This window comes from Sprattus sprattus, assembly GCF_963457725.1.
Source record: "Sprattus sprattus genome assembly, chromosome: 14".
Taxonomy (NCBI): domain Eukaryota; kingdom Metazoa; phylum Chordata; class Actinopteri; order Clupeiformes; family Clupeidae; genus Sprattus; species Sprattus sprattus.
The window spans coordinates 24,218,546-24,231,353 of record NC_137912.1 but is presented as its reverse complement, the minus strand read 5'-3'; the positions used below and the strand labels follow the sequence as shown (position 1 = coordinate 24,231,353).

At 43.3% G+C, this 12,808-nt stretch overlaps 1 protein-coding gene across 1 annotated transcript in view; it reads right to left on the bottom strand.

Annotated features, from left to right (window-relative positions):
• pphln1 (periphilin 1) overlaps window positions 1-12,808 on the bottom strand; it is a 48,009-nt gene that overhangs the window by 31,853 nt on the left and 3,348 nt on the right. The window contains exons 5-6 of the mRNA XM_080850841.1: window positions 4,966-5,033; window positions 329-469 (exon numbers count right to left, since the gene is read on the bottom strand). Of these exons, the coding sequence (XP_080706967.1) occupies window positions 329-469; window positions 4,966-5,033 (209 nt within the window). The remainder of the gene's footprint in view (window positions 1-328; window positions 470-4,965; window positions 5,034-12,808) is intronic.

Here is a 12,808-nt window from a genome sequence, read left to right as displayed (position 1 = left end):
CAAATGTGCACAAACACACACAGTATAAGTGAGTGGCAGTTTCACACATAGACCTGACACAAAGGACTTAAGTTTTACATCCCTTTTAGACAGCACAGCACGCAGAAAGAAAGAAACACACACACACACACACACTCTCTGATGTTGGCGTGGACTGTGTCTTGGGTTTAACATAGCTGAGATCAGACGCGTGACTAACAAAGCCCTTCATGACAGATGACCCACAGCACAGTGTAGGACAACATGTCATCACCCCTCTCTAGGACCTGACCTCAGCTTTTCTTTTTTCTTTTTTCTACCCATGATGCATTGCTTCCGTGGGGCTTACCCTCGGTCCAGGCTGAGGATGGCCTGCATCACCGTGTCATCGCCTGCCTCGGGGCCGAGAGCCGGCAGCGACCTGGGGGGAGGGTACGACCCTTGACCTCTACCGCTGGGGGGTGGGGGGAGTGGGACTCGGCCTCCTGGTCTGAGCACCAAAACAAACAAATAAACAACTAAGGTAAACAAAAGTGAGGGCCACTGGTCAGGAGAGAGTGGAGGGAAATAACAGATTGGGGTCACGATTTCCAATTTAGATAGTATAAGCATATAAAAAGATATAAGCAGGGATAGCAAGCAGAGAAAAATAGGTTACAGAGGAATTAATACATTTTAACATTATTACAATAAACACAGGAAAGATCTCCAGTCAATCTCAATCACGGAACCCTCAGAAAGCGTTTTACTGTAAAGAACCTTTCATCACAGATAATGGTTGTAATATGAAACATTGCTGAAGGGATTAATAAAAAGTTTTCCTACCGTAGAAAGCCCCAAAAGGGTTCTAGAGTGGCATGAAGTGGTGCAAAGCAAAGAACCTTGGATCAAGAACCTTGCTTTGCCTTTCAGCCTGCCAAAATGCAAACCTCTATCAGTCTCCATGAGGGTAACGAGAGACCAGCCATACAGAGGGAACTGATCAATCCACAAATGAACCAGCTATGCTGCCTCCCTCTCTCAACTCTCGAGACTCCTGAGCGGTGAAAACGAGAGGTCAGGGAGTCGTCTCAGGTCAGTGGCCGTGCCCCTGCAGCCCAGAATCATTAACCCCGTCTGGGCCTCCCTACAGCTCGTCACCCCCTCGCCGGGTTAAGAACAGGGCAGGTCCTGGGTCAGCGCCACAGCTAAACTTACAAATACAGTGGGGCTGACCCGGACTCTGTCCTGATCTTAACCCAGTGACCACACTAACAACTAACATTTATTTATTCTATTTTATGGTCACATAATTCTACTTGGAGGCAATCACTTGTTATGCAACAGTTTTGTCTGACATGTACATGCCCTGAAGCCTAACCTGTCCCAGCTGTATATTGTGTGTGTGTGTGTGTGTGTGTGTGTGTGTGTGTGTGTGTGTGTGTGTGTGTGTGTGTGTGTGTGTGTGTGTGTGTGTGAGAGAGATTGTGTGGAGGCCAGGCTCTGGTTACTCAGTTTGCACCTCTGGAAACTTTGTTTGGACAACCCTTCCCCTGGTCCTGATACATCAACCCTCTGGGTAGTGACTACCATAGTCAGAGGAGGAGAGGAGGAAAGATGAGAGGAGAGAGGAGAGGAGAGGGGAGGAGGAGAGGAGAGGAGAGGAGAGGAGCTCTTACTGAAACTCTGCCCAAGATGGTGAGAGGTGGATGAGGTGCTGTGGTGAAGGCAGACCAAAGAATCTCAAACACACACGCACACACACACACACACTCACACACACACACACACACACACACACGTCAGCTGGGTAACAGATGATGGCCAGACATGGGAGCCAACATACACATGCACGAATTTTCAAACACACACACACACAAACGCACACGCAGTCAACACCTCCTCTTACCAGCACTACATAGGAATGTGAGCCTGCTGGCCAATCCTTTATTTTAACACCTCCTTTCATCTGGCATTTCTCCTGTTCTACCTCGCTCTCTCTTACACACACACACCACACACCACACACACACACACACACACACACACACCCACACGCACACGCACACGCACACGCACAAAACTATAGAGCTCCTATACTCTGTCCTATCATCTGACCAGTTCTTTGTCCCTCACAGACACACGCACACATAGACAAAGCTGCTATACTCCCCTCTCTCACGGTCACATACATCCACCCCACCCCCTCCTCACTTCCTTGTGAAGTTGAACTAAGCACGGTGAGCTGGTCCCATACCCGCTAATTAGGGGCCCGAATGCTCAGCAGCGCGGTGCGAGAATCTCTGCCTCGGGGCCCCATACTCCGTCCTCTGACTGTGGCTCGTTCGGCCGTGTGTGTCCAGTAGTATCTAGGGCTGGCGTGAAGGAATAAATCAACCAGTGAACGAATGAACGAACGATTGAACGTCTGTGAAGTCAGCATCGCGGGCAGGCGTCGCCAGGGTCTAGTGGGCAGGTTTCCTTGAGTCCCGGAGAGGGGATGCTAATTACTGGACTCACATCTGTGCAAGCAGCAGTAAAAACTTTTAGTTTGCTCAGAGCCATGGCAGGAGAGGCCACACACACACACACACACTCACGCATTACCTTACACAAACCCTCATCCTCACTCCCCCACACAGACAGAGACACACGTATGTGTACACTTCCACACTCACTCCCCCCAAACACACACACACACACACATAGCCTTATACAAACCCTCACACTCACTCCCCCACACAGACAGACAGACACACACATACAGACGTGTATGCGTATACTTCCCCACACACAAACACACACACATACACCCCCTCCCTCCTGGGACTGCAGAAACCCCAGTGGTCGGTCGCCTTGCTCAAGTTGATGACGTGGCCGATATACGACCTGCCATTGAGAGCAACACTAAGGTGTATAAACCCATTAACAGCACCTGGTCCAAGCGACCCGCGACTGAACCACCCCTCCACCTCCATATCCTCCCACACTAAAGCACCGCTCGCCCACGCCTGCTCTCCAGCAGAGAACAGAGAACAACTCTTCAAGTGACCTTGCAAAGAACAACCCAGCGACCGCATCGACTGTCTGAAGTCACTTAGTGCTGTTCATAAGACAAAGAGCCATATGGACACAGAAATCCATGTCTTGGGCTAAGACCAGGTCTGAAATCTGAGGCCAAATCTGAGGTGCACTAGGTTTGGGACATTAAAGGGTCTTAATCCACAGGCATGGCATGAGTTATGGTGTCTTTATAAAAATGTTTGATGAAAGTATTGTGTCAGTTTAAGAGGACTGTGAAAAGCCCATGAAATGCCCATGAAATGACCTGAGTTAGCAGTGTCAGGCACTGTTGGTGTGAATTATCAGTGCCTACAGAAGAAACTACAGGCCCCCATACTACAGAGAACATCACAGCTGTGGTCTGTTGAAAGATGCAGTGGGACTCTAAGCGAGTCTGTCAGGTCCGACCCCATTCTCCAGGAGCTGTGTGTGTGTGTGTGTGTGTGTGTGTGTGTGTGTGTGTGTGTGTGTGTGTGTGTGTGTGTGTGTGTGTGTGTGTGTGTGTGAGAAGCATCTCTCTTCTCCAGGCTGATTTACGCCTGTCAGACGGTATCGACTGTACCTCTCAGTCACCTGCATAGGGGCCGCAGGGCATTAGTCATGTGAAGACAGCTGCCCGTCCAAACTTCACGAGTAAACATTGTGGAACAAGAAAGACTGAGACAGACTCCTCAGTAAAAATACACCTGAGGTAGGGGATATGACAGACAAGGAGATGAAAGAAAGAAAGAAAGAAAGAAAGAAAGAAAGAAAAACATAGAAAAAGATAAATAGATAGATATAGAAAAAAGACATAAAGAAATTAAAACAAAAAACTAAAGCGAAAAGAAAAGGAAAGATGATAGATGTACACAGACAGACAGAGTAAGAAAGAACAAAATGGAGAGAGAGACAAACGCGGCTCTGAGAGTCGTCTCGTCGCCGTACACCGTGACATGACCAGACAGGTCAGGCTACGTCTCGGGGACGCAAGTGTCTTCCTGTTAACGGGGACCGCTGTCGCTGCTGCTGCGGCCCTGTCTTCCTCCGCCAAGTCAATTAGTGAGACAGCGATGGTAGCAAGGGCAGGTGCAGATCTGTGAGGTAAGGCCATAAAATCACTGCAGAGGAGGAGGAGGACTTACCACACCTCTAGGGCCTTTCCCATGGGAGCGGTATGCGTGCTGAGACAAGGCCATCCGCATGATTAACGATCAGTGCGATGCGAAGAGGCACGTCGCATGCCACCGAGGCCAAAACGAAAACACCTTTGTCATTTTACCGTCAGCACTTGTGTGGAGAAGCTGATGCTTGCTGTACTGTGCTGTTTGTTAGGAAACTAACCAGGACACAGGACAACACTGCCCTCTAGTGGAGGACTGTGCCACTGTCTCAGAGGGAAAAAAAATCATCAGCTAGTACTACATTTGGGTTCTGAGACTAAACACCCGAACAACTGCTAAAAATAATGGAAATTATGGTGGTCGTTTTGTTGAAATGTGTTAATCTTGAAAACCCATTTTTAAGCAGAGCCCACCAACGCGTCTACTAAAAATAAAGTAAATAACACGCTTTTTTGCTATCCATTTTGCAGTCCAAAAACACATTTGCCAACAGTGCACCTCATTGAACCTTTGATCTGATGCCACCTTCACCAGCTCACACTGCCAGTTAACAAACCGAAAATGGAGCGTTCATTTATTATTATAATTATTATTTGTATCTTTCTTCTGCATGGCTATCTGGCTTACTAATACTTCTTCACATATCTGTGGACTCTCAAGCAAACGTACTGTGTTGTACACCAGCTTTTGCAGATATGGAATAGTCAAAGACAATTCTTTCTTTAGATATTTATAGCGTCAGTTTCACACTGTGGTGTGGTGTGGTGTGGTGCGGTGCGGTGTGGTGTGGTGAGGTGAGGTGTGGTGAGGTGTGGTGTGGTGAGGTGTGGGGTGTGGTTACCTGAAGTCAATAGGCCTCCCTGGTAGCTGCTCTTCCCTGGCACCTCTGTAGTATGGGTATGATTCATCCTACATTGTGAAACAACACGTATTACCTTTAAATATTGAACTAAAACAAATTTTTTAAAATAATAAATTAATTGATTTATATGTTGCACTTCATGTTTACATTGTTCTTTCCTCCTTGAAAATGTGCTTTAGAATGGATGTGTTTTGGGTTTTTAGTGCAGCAAGTTTGACACTATCTACAAACCCAAATCAGATAGAGTTGGGACCGTATGTTAAAATAAAATTTAAACTGAAAACAGTGATTTGTAAATTAAACAATTTTTTTAAACAATTTTTTTTTTTTTTTTTTAAACCCACTTTATTCAACTTGATTCTTGCAACATATTAAAAAGAAAGTTGGGACAGTGAAGCATTTTTCACTTTGTAATGTTGCCATTCCTTTTCACAACTCTAGAAGGACGTTTACAGACTGAAGACACCAAGGGCCTGATTTACTAATATGCGAGCGCTGCTTAATCTGCGTTCGCAAATTAACGCACGTTTTTTTTGTGCATTTTACTTGGTATTTATCAAACCAGATCGCGCTAGGCAATCTGTGTTTACTCCGCCCTATATAGGGCCTGATTTACTAACACTGCGACCGCTGCTTAAACTGCTGTCGCACATTAACGCACAGTGTTTTTGCGCATTTTCCGTGGTATTTATTTAGGAAGAGAAAATGAAGGTTCAGCGAGGTGGAGATATATATTGGCTCACGTTCGCTCAATCACTGAACCTGATTCAATGTGTGCGCTGCTATATTGTTGTTCTGCCTACCATCACCTACAGCGAGATGTTTAAAAGAACACGATTATAAAGAATATGCTATTGGTGGCATTTATGCATAAACTGTCTATTATAACAATATAGATGTGTACATGGCGAGATTAATAATTTCTACAAGGGACATGGGTTCACTACAATATATATGGACGTGGGTGCAATCAATGGTTCCGAAAGTTTGCGATTTCAAAGTCCACAATTGCGTTCAGAGCCGAACTCGCGGCATTGTATGGGTAGCTATAGTCATGGCTGTGTGTGTGTGTGTGTGTGTGTGTGTGTGTGTGTGCGCGCGAGTTCAATGCCTCTCTCGCTCCTGCGGGCAACGAGAGTGAATTGTCTTTCTCCCGTGTCTGCGGGGCAACGTGAGTTATAAGTCAATGTTAATGTTGACGGTGGAAAGGGGAATTCACTTTTCCACAAACTGGTTGAAATTATCCGGAGGCCAATATTTGCAAATTAGTTTTAACAACTGATAAATGGAATGTGATCGCAGGGTGGAGGGTTGGATGTCTCTCTGATCTGGTCCAGTAATTGAAGTATTGCGTGGCTGGTTAACCTGTACCGTCTAATGATTTGTGGTCTGAAAATGTGTTATACGAGTTGAAAAAATTATTTCTGTGCGCTGTCTCTGTCTTCTCCTTGCTCTTATAACTGCTGGCATATCAATTTTCAGACTCAATGAAAATGCGCTTCCTGTTAAGACGTGCTTTTATGAGGCGGATAATTTAGCCCGCAAACAGGGACGTGCGCTCGCCAGGCAGTTTAGTAAATTCCACGCAATACATCATTAGGCGCACTCCTCCCATTAAATAGCGCTTTACGCCCACGTTACCACACATGTTTCGTGCCATCCCACTTGTTGGCAGGTACACACCCCCAAAGCGTTAATATGCGACTCTGCCCCCTTAGTAAATACCGTTTTATGTTTACGACCGCTATTTTACTCCAGAAATGGGCGCAAACCTGTTAGTAAATCAGGCCCCAAGTGAGGAAGCGTTAGAGGTGTTACTTTGTCCCATTCTTCCTGCAAATACATCATTTTGTCAGGCCAGCCCAGGACCCGCACACGCTTCTTAGTCAGCCATGCCTTTGAAATGTGTGCAGAATGTGGTTTTCTTGTTGAAATATGCATGGGCTTCCCTGGAAAGGATGTCGTCATGAAGGCATCATATGTTGCTCCAGATTCTCGATGTACTTTTCTGCATTAATGGTGCCATCACAGAAGTGTAAGTTACCTTTGCCAACAACCACGTACCACGACAGACCCTGGCTTTTGGTCTTGTTGCTGGAATCAGTCTGGATGGTAAAATAGCCAAATCCCTTCCTATCTTCCTTTTAGAAACATTGGGCCTCATTCTCGAACCACGCTGGTATAGCCATCGTGGAATAGAATCGACACATCTACATCCTGCAACAGTACCTCCACCTCTGCACCGTTGAAGTTAGATCAGCGCTTACTCCACAGGTGCTCACTTTCCTCTTTGACATGACTCACTTACATGTTGCTTTTGTGTGGATTCGGTCGATACCGACTGCACACGTCACTATGGTTGCGTGCCTTTATAATGAGCTGGTTGGGCGTTTATGTATTCGAATCCCGGTGCACGAGAATGCGCTTTCAATTAAAGAAACCTCCTCCGGGGGAGCACAGCACAGAACACTTCTGCTGCGTAAAAACACATTTTCAGGCGTTCATTAATCTGGCAGAGATGTTTTTCTTACGTAGGTTTCCGAAGTCCGTAAGAAACATTTCAGTAGAAACTTCCGAATATGTTCGGGAATGAGGCCCATTGTTTTTAAACATTCAAATGATATGCTCACGCACTTGTTTGCAAACTGGTGATTCTTAGCCCATCTTTGCTCCTAAACGACTACGCCTTTCCTGACTGCTGCTATTGTACCAAATCATGATTACAACTAGAATGCGTTTCGTGAACGAACTGCGAGAGTGTGCTTGCTCTGTGACAGAGAGAACAAGTGCCTATGAATTAACATGTATTTACATCTACTCAATCAGTGTAGTGGGGCCTTCTTCCAATATATTTTAGCAAGCAACCAAGCTCAACCATTATATTTTGGCTCCACTGACGTTTAGACATATGAGGGTATCTCAGAGTTTCGTTATACTGACTTACTGAGCTAAGTGAATTGTTGAAATTGCTATCTTGGTAAAAGGAAACATCTCTGCAACAATATTAGAATGAATGCGGTTACATAGCCAGCTTTACTTAAAGTTTATTGTAAGATAGGCCTATATGTTAGACTTAATGCAGTTAGAGTTAGTCTGTAGGTGTAGTATCAAACGTAAGCAACACTTTTACTGTATAGATAGAGAGCACGTGTATCACATTGGTTTATAGTCTGTCAAATTAGTTCTAGTTATTGGTGTTCGTTGCCATACAAAGTTAGTCTTCTCTTATAAGCCTAGGTAGTACATCTGATTAGAGCTAGCAACCATGAATTGCAGATTAAGGGGTCCCCTATCTCAGTGTTCATTTTGGCAGCTATTTTTAGATTCAGTCTTAAGACAAAAATGCATATTAGTTTTAGTCACATTTAGTCATAGTTATCCTTCTTAGTTTCAGTCTAGTTTTCGAAAACTCATTACAATTTAGTCTAGTTTTAGGCACATTTAAAATTCCATATTATAGCCACATTAAACTCATTCCCTTCCCTTCTCAGGCCCAGGGACCTCCTGTGTTGTGTCAACTGCATAGTAGTCTAGCTTGCAGTACTTACATTGTGGATGCAATTAGTCTCCAAGATACAGATCTCATGCCTACAGCTGAATTCGAATTTGTTTGTAATAAATAATCGAATGTGATGATGAAGTACGGTACGCAGCGTCTTAACTGAAGCTCAACTCAACTATAACAGCAGCTAGCTTGCCGCTAACTGAAAACACATCGGAACACAGTGGCTAGCTAGGTAGCTAGCTGCTAATAAGTAACATATATAAGTAACACATCAGCAGTAATGAATCAAGTGTACTGATATTAAATGTACTACTAAATGTACTACTAACATGCCATTCTTAAATTAAAGCCAGTGACATGATGGTTAACGATTAACGAGTTAACGATGGATACCGACAATTAGCATACCTAGCTAGGTAGCATTACCATTGGATTTCAATGGCAGTTATGCTAGCTCTGGCTATCCAGTCAAAGGAGCCTTGTTTCTGGACACGTATCACTTGACGAGCGAGGTCAATACAGTCATCTGGAAAGTTTAAAATGATACTAAACGAAGGGAAATCTACTGTATGGAGAATTTTCTGCTCAGTAGACAATGCAGATTCTAATTAGGCTGGTGGATATGTCCAATGTAAGAAGTGTGAAGTTTTAATGAAATATGATTGATGCAACTGTCGTTCTCCATAACAACTTGGATTAACCTGGATGGCTGGATGAAGTTTCAGACCGAACGTCAAAGATCTTCAATGGTAAGACTTGTCGGTTGTGCCTCTGTTGGTGTCTCGTAAAACGTGAATTTTATTAAAGCATAGCGTGTGTATTGTGTAGCTATTTCATTCCGAGATTGCAGGGGAGTGAAATGCTCCGCTCTGCTGCTGGTATACAGACAGCCGGAAAGGTTAACAAACGGAATGAAATAGCTACACATTACACACGCTATGCCTTAATAAAACCCACGTTACTCACATACTGGTTAACACTGTTAGAGCGGGTGTATAAACTGTACCTGAAACTGTTGCCACTACATTCGTTTTAATATTTTGCACTCTCTATCTAACCACTTCTGGCATTTAAGAGAGCTTCTCCTATGTCAACTGATCTAATGTCAGTTGGCTAGAGTGCGTGACGTCACAATGGCTCAACCTTCCCCATGTTAGTCAATGAGAGAAAAAGGGGATGAAAAAGAGGGATAAAAAAGGAGTGGCAAAGAGTATCGCCACGAAAAGTAATAGCAACCTGCACCGGATCGGGACGGACGTTTTGGTGTTTGAATGGCGTCTCTAGCTCAAACGGGCGAGGAGGAGTTAGCTGCAAGAAAAACGGGGAGAATAAACTAGAATGCGTTTCGTGAACGAACTGCGAGAGTGTGCTTGCTCTGCAGTGCAGTGGCCGAGTGCGCATATGTTGTTGAGGGGCCTCACAGACTGATATCTGAGAACAAAATCTGTATAGTACTGTGTTTTCTGTGGTCATAGTCATAATAGTTCCAGAGTTTCGTTATACTGACTTACTGAGCTAAGTGAATTATTGAAATTGTTATCTTGGTAAAAGGAAACATCTCTGCAACAATATTGGAATGAATGCGGTTACATAGTCAGCTTTACTTAAAGTGTATTGTAAGATATAGCTTGTTAGACTTAATGCACTAAGAGTTAGACTGTAGGTCTAGTATCTAACGTAAGCAACACTTTTACTGTATAGATAGAGAGCACGTGTATCACATTGGTTTATAGTCTGTCAAATTAGTTGTAGTTATTGGTGTTCGTTGGCATAAAAAGTTAGTCTTCTCTTATAAGCCTATAGTACATCTGATTAGAGCTAGCAACCATGAAAAACCTCTTCTGAAACTAAGAAGGATAACTATGACTAAATGTGACTAAAACTAATATGCATTTTTGTCTTAAGACTGAATCTAAAATAGCTGCCAAAATGAATACATCTCAGTGTTCATTTTGGCAGCTATTTTAGATTCAGCAGCTATTTTAGATTCAGTGCATATTAGTTTTAGTCACATTTAGTCATAGTTATCCTTCTTAGTTTCAGTCTAGTTTTCGAAAACTGAGCACACTACAACAGCTACGATGTGTCCAGGTACATCTTCAAACGTTTTTCAGTTAACCTAATGATTCAAGGTCTCTCATGAATCATTACTCCCAGGACACGGGTTAATGTTAACTCACGCTATCGGCCACAAGTTAACCATTCTTTCAGTATAAGCAACTTTTGCATAGCCCCGCACAGCTAGGATAGCTCACGTTACCGTAGTAGGAATACAAGCATTAGCGCACTATATCCACACAACTAAATTCATGAATTACTTCACAGGTTTACTTAACAACTTGAATTAAGGAAAATGATCCCCCGTTACGGCTAGCTGAAACTGCCAGTGGATACTCCCGTTACGTAGTGTTAGTTAGCCTTTAGCCCCGTACTCAGATGTTACAGCTGCTTAACACAGCTAGGATAGCTAACGTTACCGTAGTGGGAATACAAGCTTTAGCTCACTATATCCACACAACTAAATTCATGAATTACTTCAAAGGTTTACTTCACAACTTGAATTAAGGAAAATGGCGTCTCCAACGTTAACGTAACGTTAATTTATATGTTAGCTGCTACCATTAAAATTTCAGTCAGTACACTGAAAATGCTGCCATTCAACTCACCTTAACGAAGTGGAAATACGGTAGCTAGGTTAGAAACTGTAGTTACTCTTATTCTTTCTCAAAGTTGAATTGAGAGGGACAGAGAAATACGGTTCCTCTTATTCTTTTTCAAAGTTGAATTGAGAGGGACAGAGAAAATGCGGTTCTTCCGATTTGGCGGAGGTGTCAGTGAGAAGCACAGCTGCAAGCCAGTTTAATGACCCTATTATGACGTCATAATGGCAGAGACCTCTGCCATGCAAGTCTATGGAGAAAAAAGGGGATGAAAAAGAGGGATAAAAAAGGAGTGGCATGGGGTACCGCCACGAAAAGTCATAGCAGCTTGCACCGGATCGGGCCGGACGTTTTGGTGTTTGAATGGCGTCTCTAGCTCAATCGGGCGAGGAGGAGTTAGCTGCAAGAAAAACGTACGGAATAAAGAAAACTTGACGATAACAATACTGTGCTTCCCTTCGGGCAAGCACACTAATAAATAAATAAAGAAAACTTGACGATAACAATACTGTGCTTCCCTTCGGGCAAGCACACTAATGACCTGTTGACATCACTTGTTTCAAATCGCATCATTATTTCAGTATTCTACCTCCTTACTACCCCTTAAATGCCCCCGTGCCAACTTTTTTGGAATGTGATGCAGGACTGAATAGCAAGAATGGATGTATATTTACAAATCAAATGAAGTTGACCAGTCAAAACATGAAATATCTTGTGTTCAGTTTCGCCTAAATGTTGCCTACACAAAAATATGGATTGCGTTGCTGTTGGAAGTTTCAACCAAACAGGTGTCTCAGCTCCAATGACAGCAGAGTACACGTCTGACAGCAGCGTGAGTGGTAGACTTGCCATTTGCCTAAACATTCAACAGACATACTGACTAACTGCCTATTCAACACAGTGATCCAGTCAGCCTCAACTGAGCCCTGATATAAGCCACCCTTGGCCCTATTTAAAACACATGTTTGAGTTCAAAGGCCCCAAGAGTGACTCGTGGAGGTTTCAATGCGTTCCCTGTCTCCCACAAAAAAAGGAATTGCTAGCCTTCAAGATTTCGCCATTCAAATTTAAAGTAGCATAACAGTAAGCTCTTGCTATGCAAGTAAATGTCCCTGACTTTTGAATATCAATTTGGTTACTGATATGATATTATACTGCATCTAGCGAAATGCATGTAGACATACAGCAATAGCATCAAAATAACATGATTGTATCTTTGTTCTGTATTACATAGTGGTAAGATAAAGCTGGTAGGTAAGACTAAGCTGGTAGGTTAGCTACGTCAAGCTAGCATGCCTTGTTCTGTCCAGTTTTACAATAACATTTGTTTTTCATGTTCCATGTTTCCATTTTTTTACACGTTTAAATTAAAGAATTAAAGATATAACATGTTTTCTTGATTGGTTTGGCTTAATGGTATTAACTCTGCAGATAATCCGTGGAAGATAACTTGTCATCTGCAGAATTAGTAATTTAATAAGATAGAGTGTGAACAGTATTGCAGACGGCAGCCACACTAAGTACACCAACCTTTCAAATAAACAAATGTTGTTGCTTATAATTATAACTAGTAGTGACATCAGTAGAGGCATTAGTATTACCAGTAGTTATTTCTTTATCAAAATGGCACAGCCCTAGACATTGAGACAACCCATTG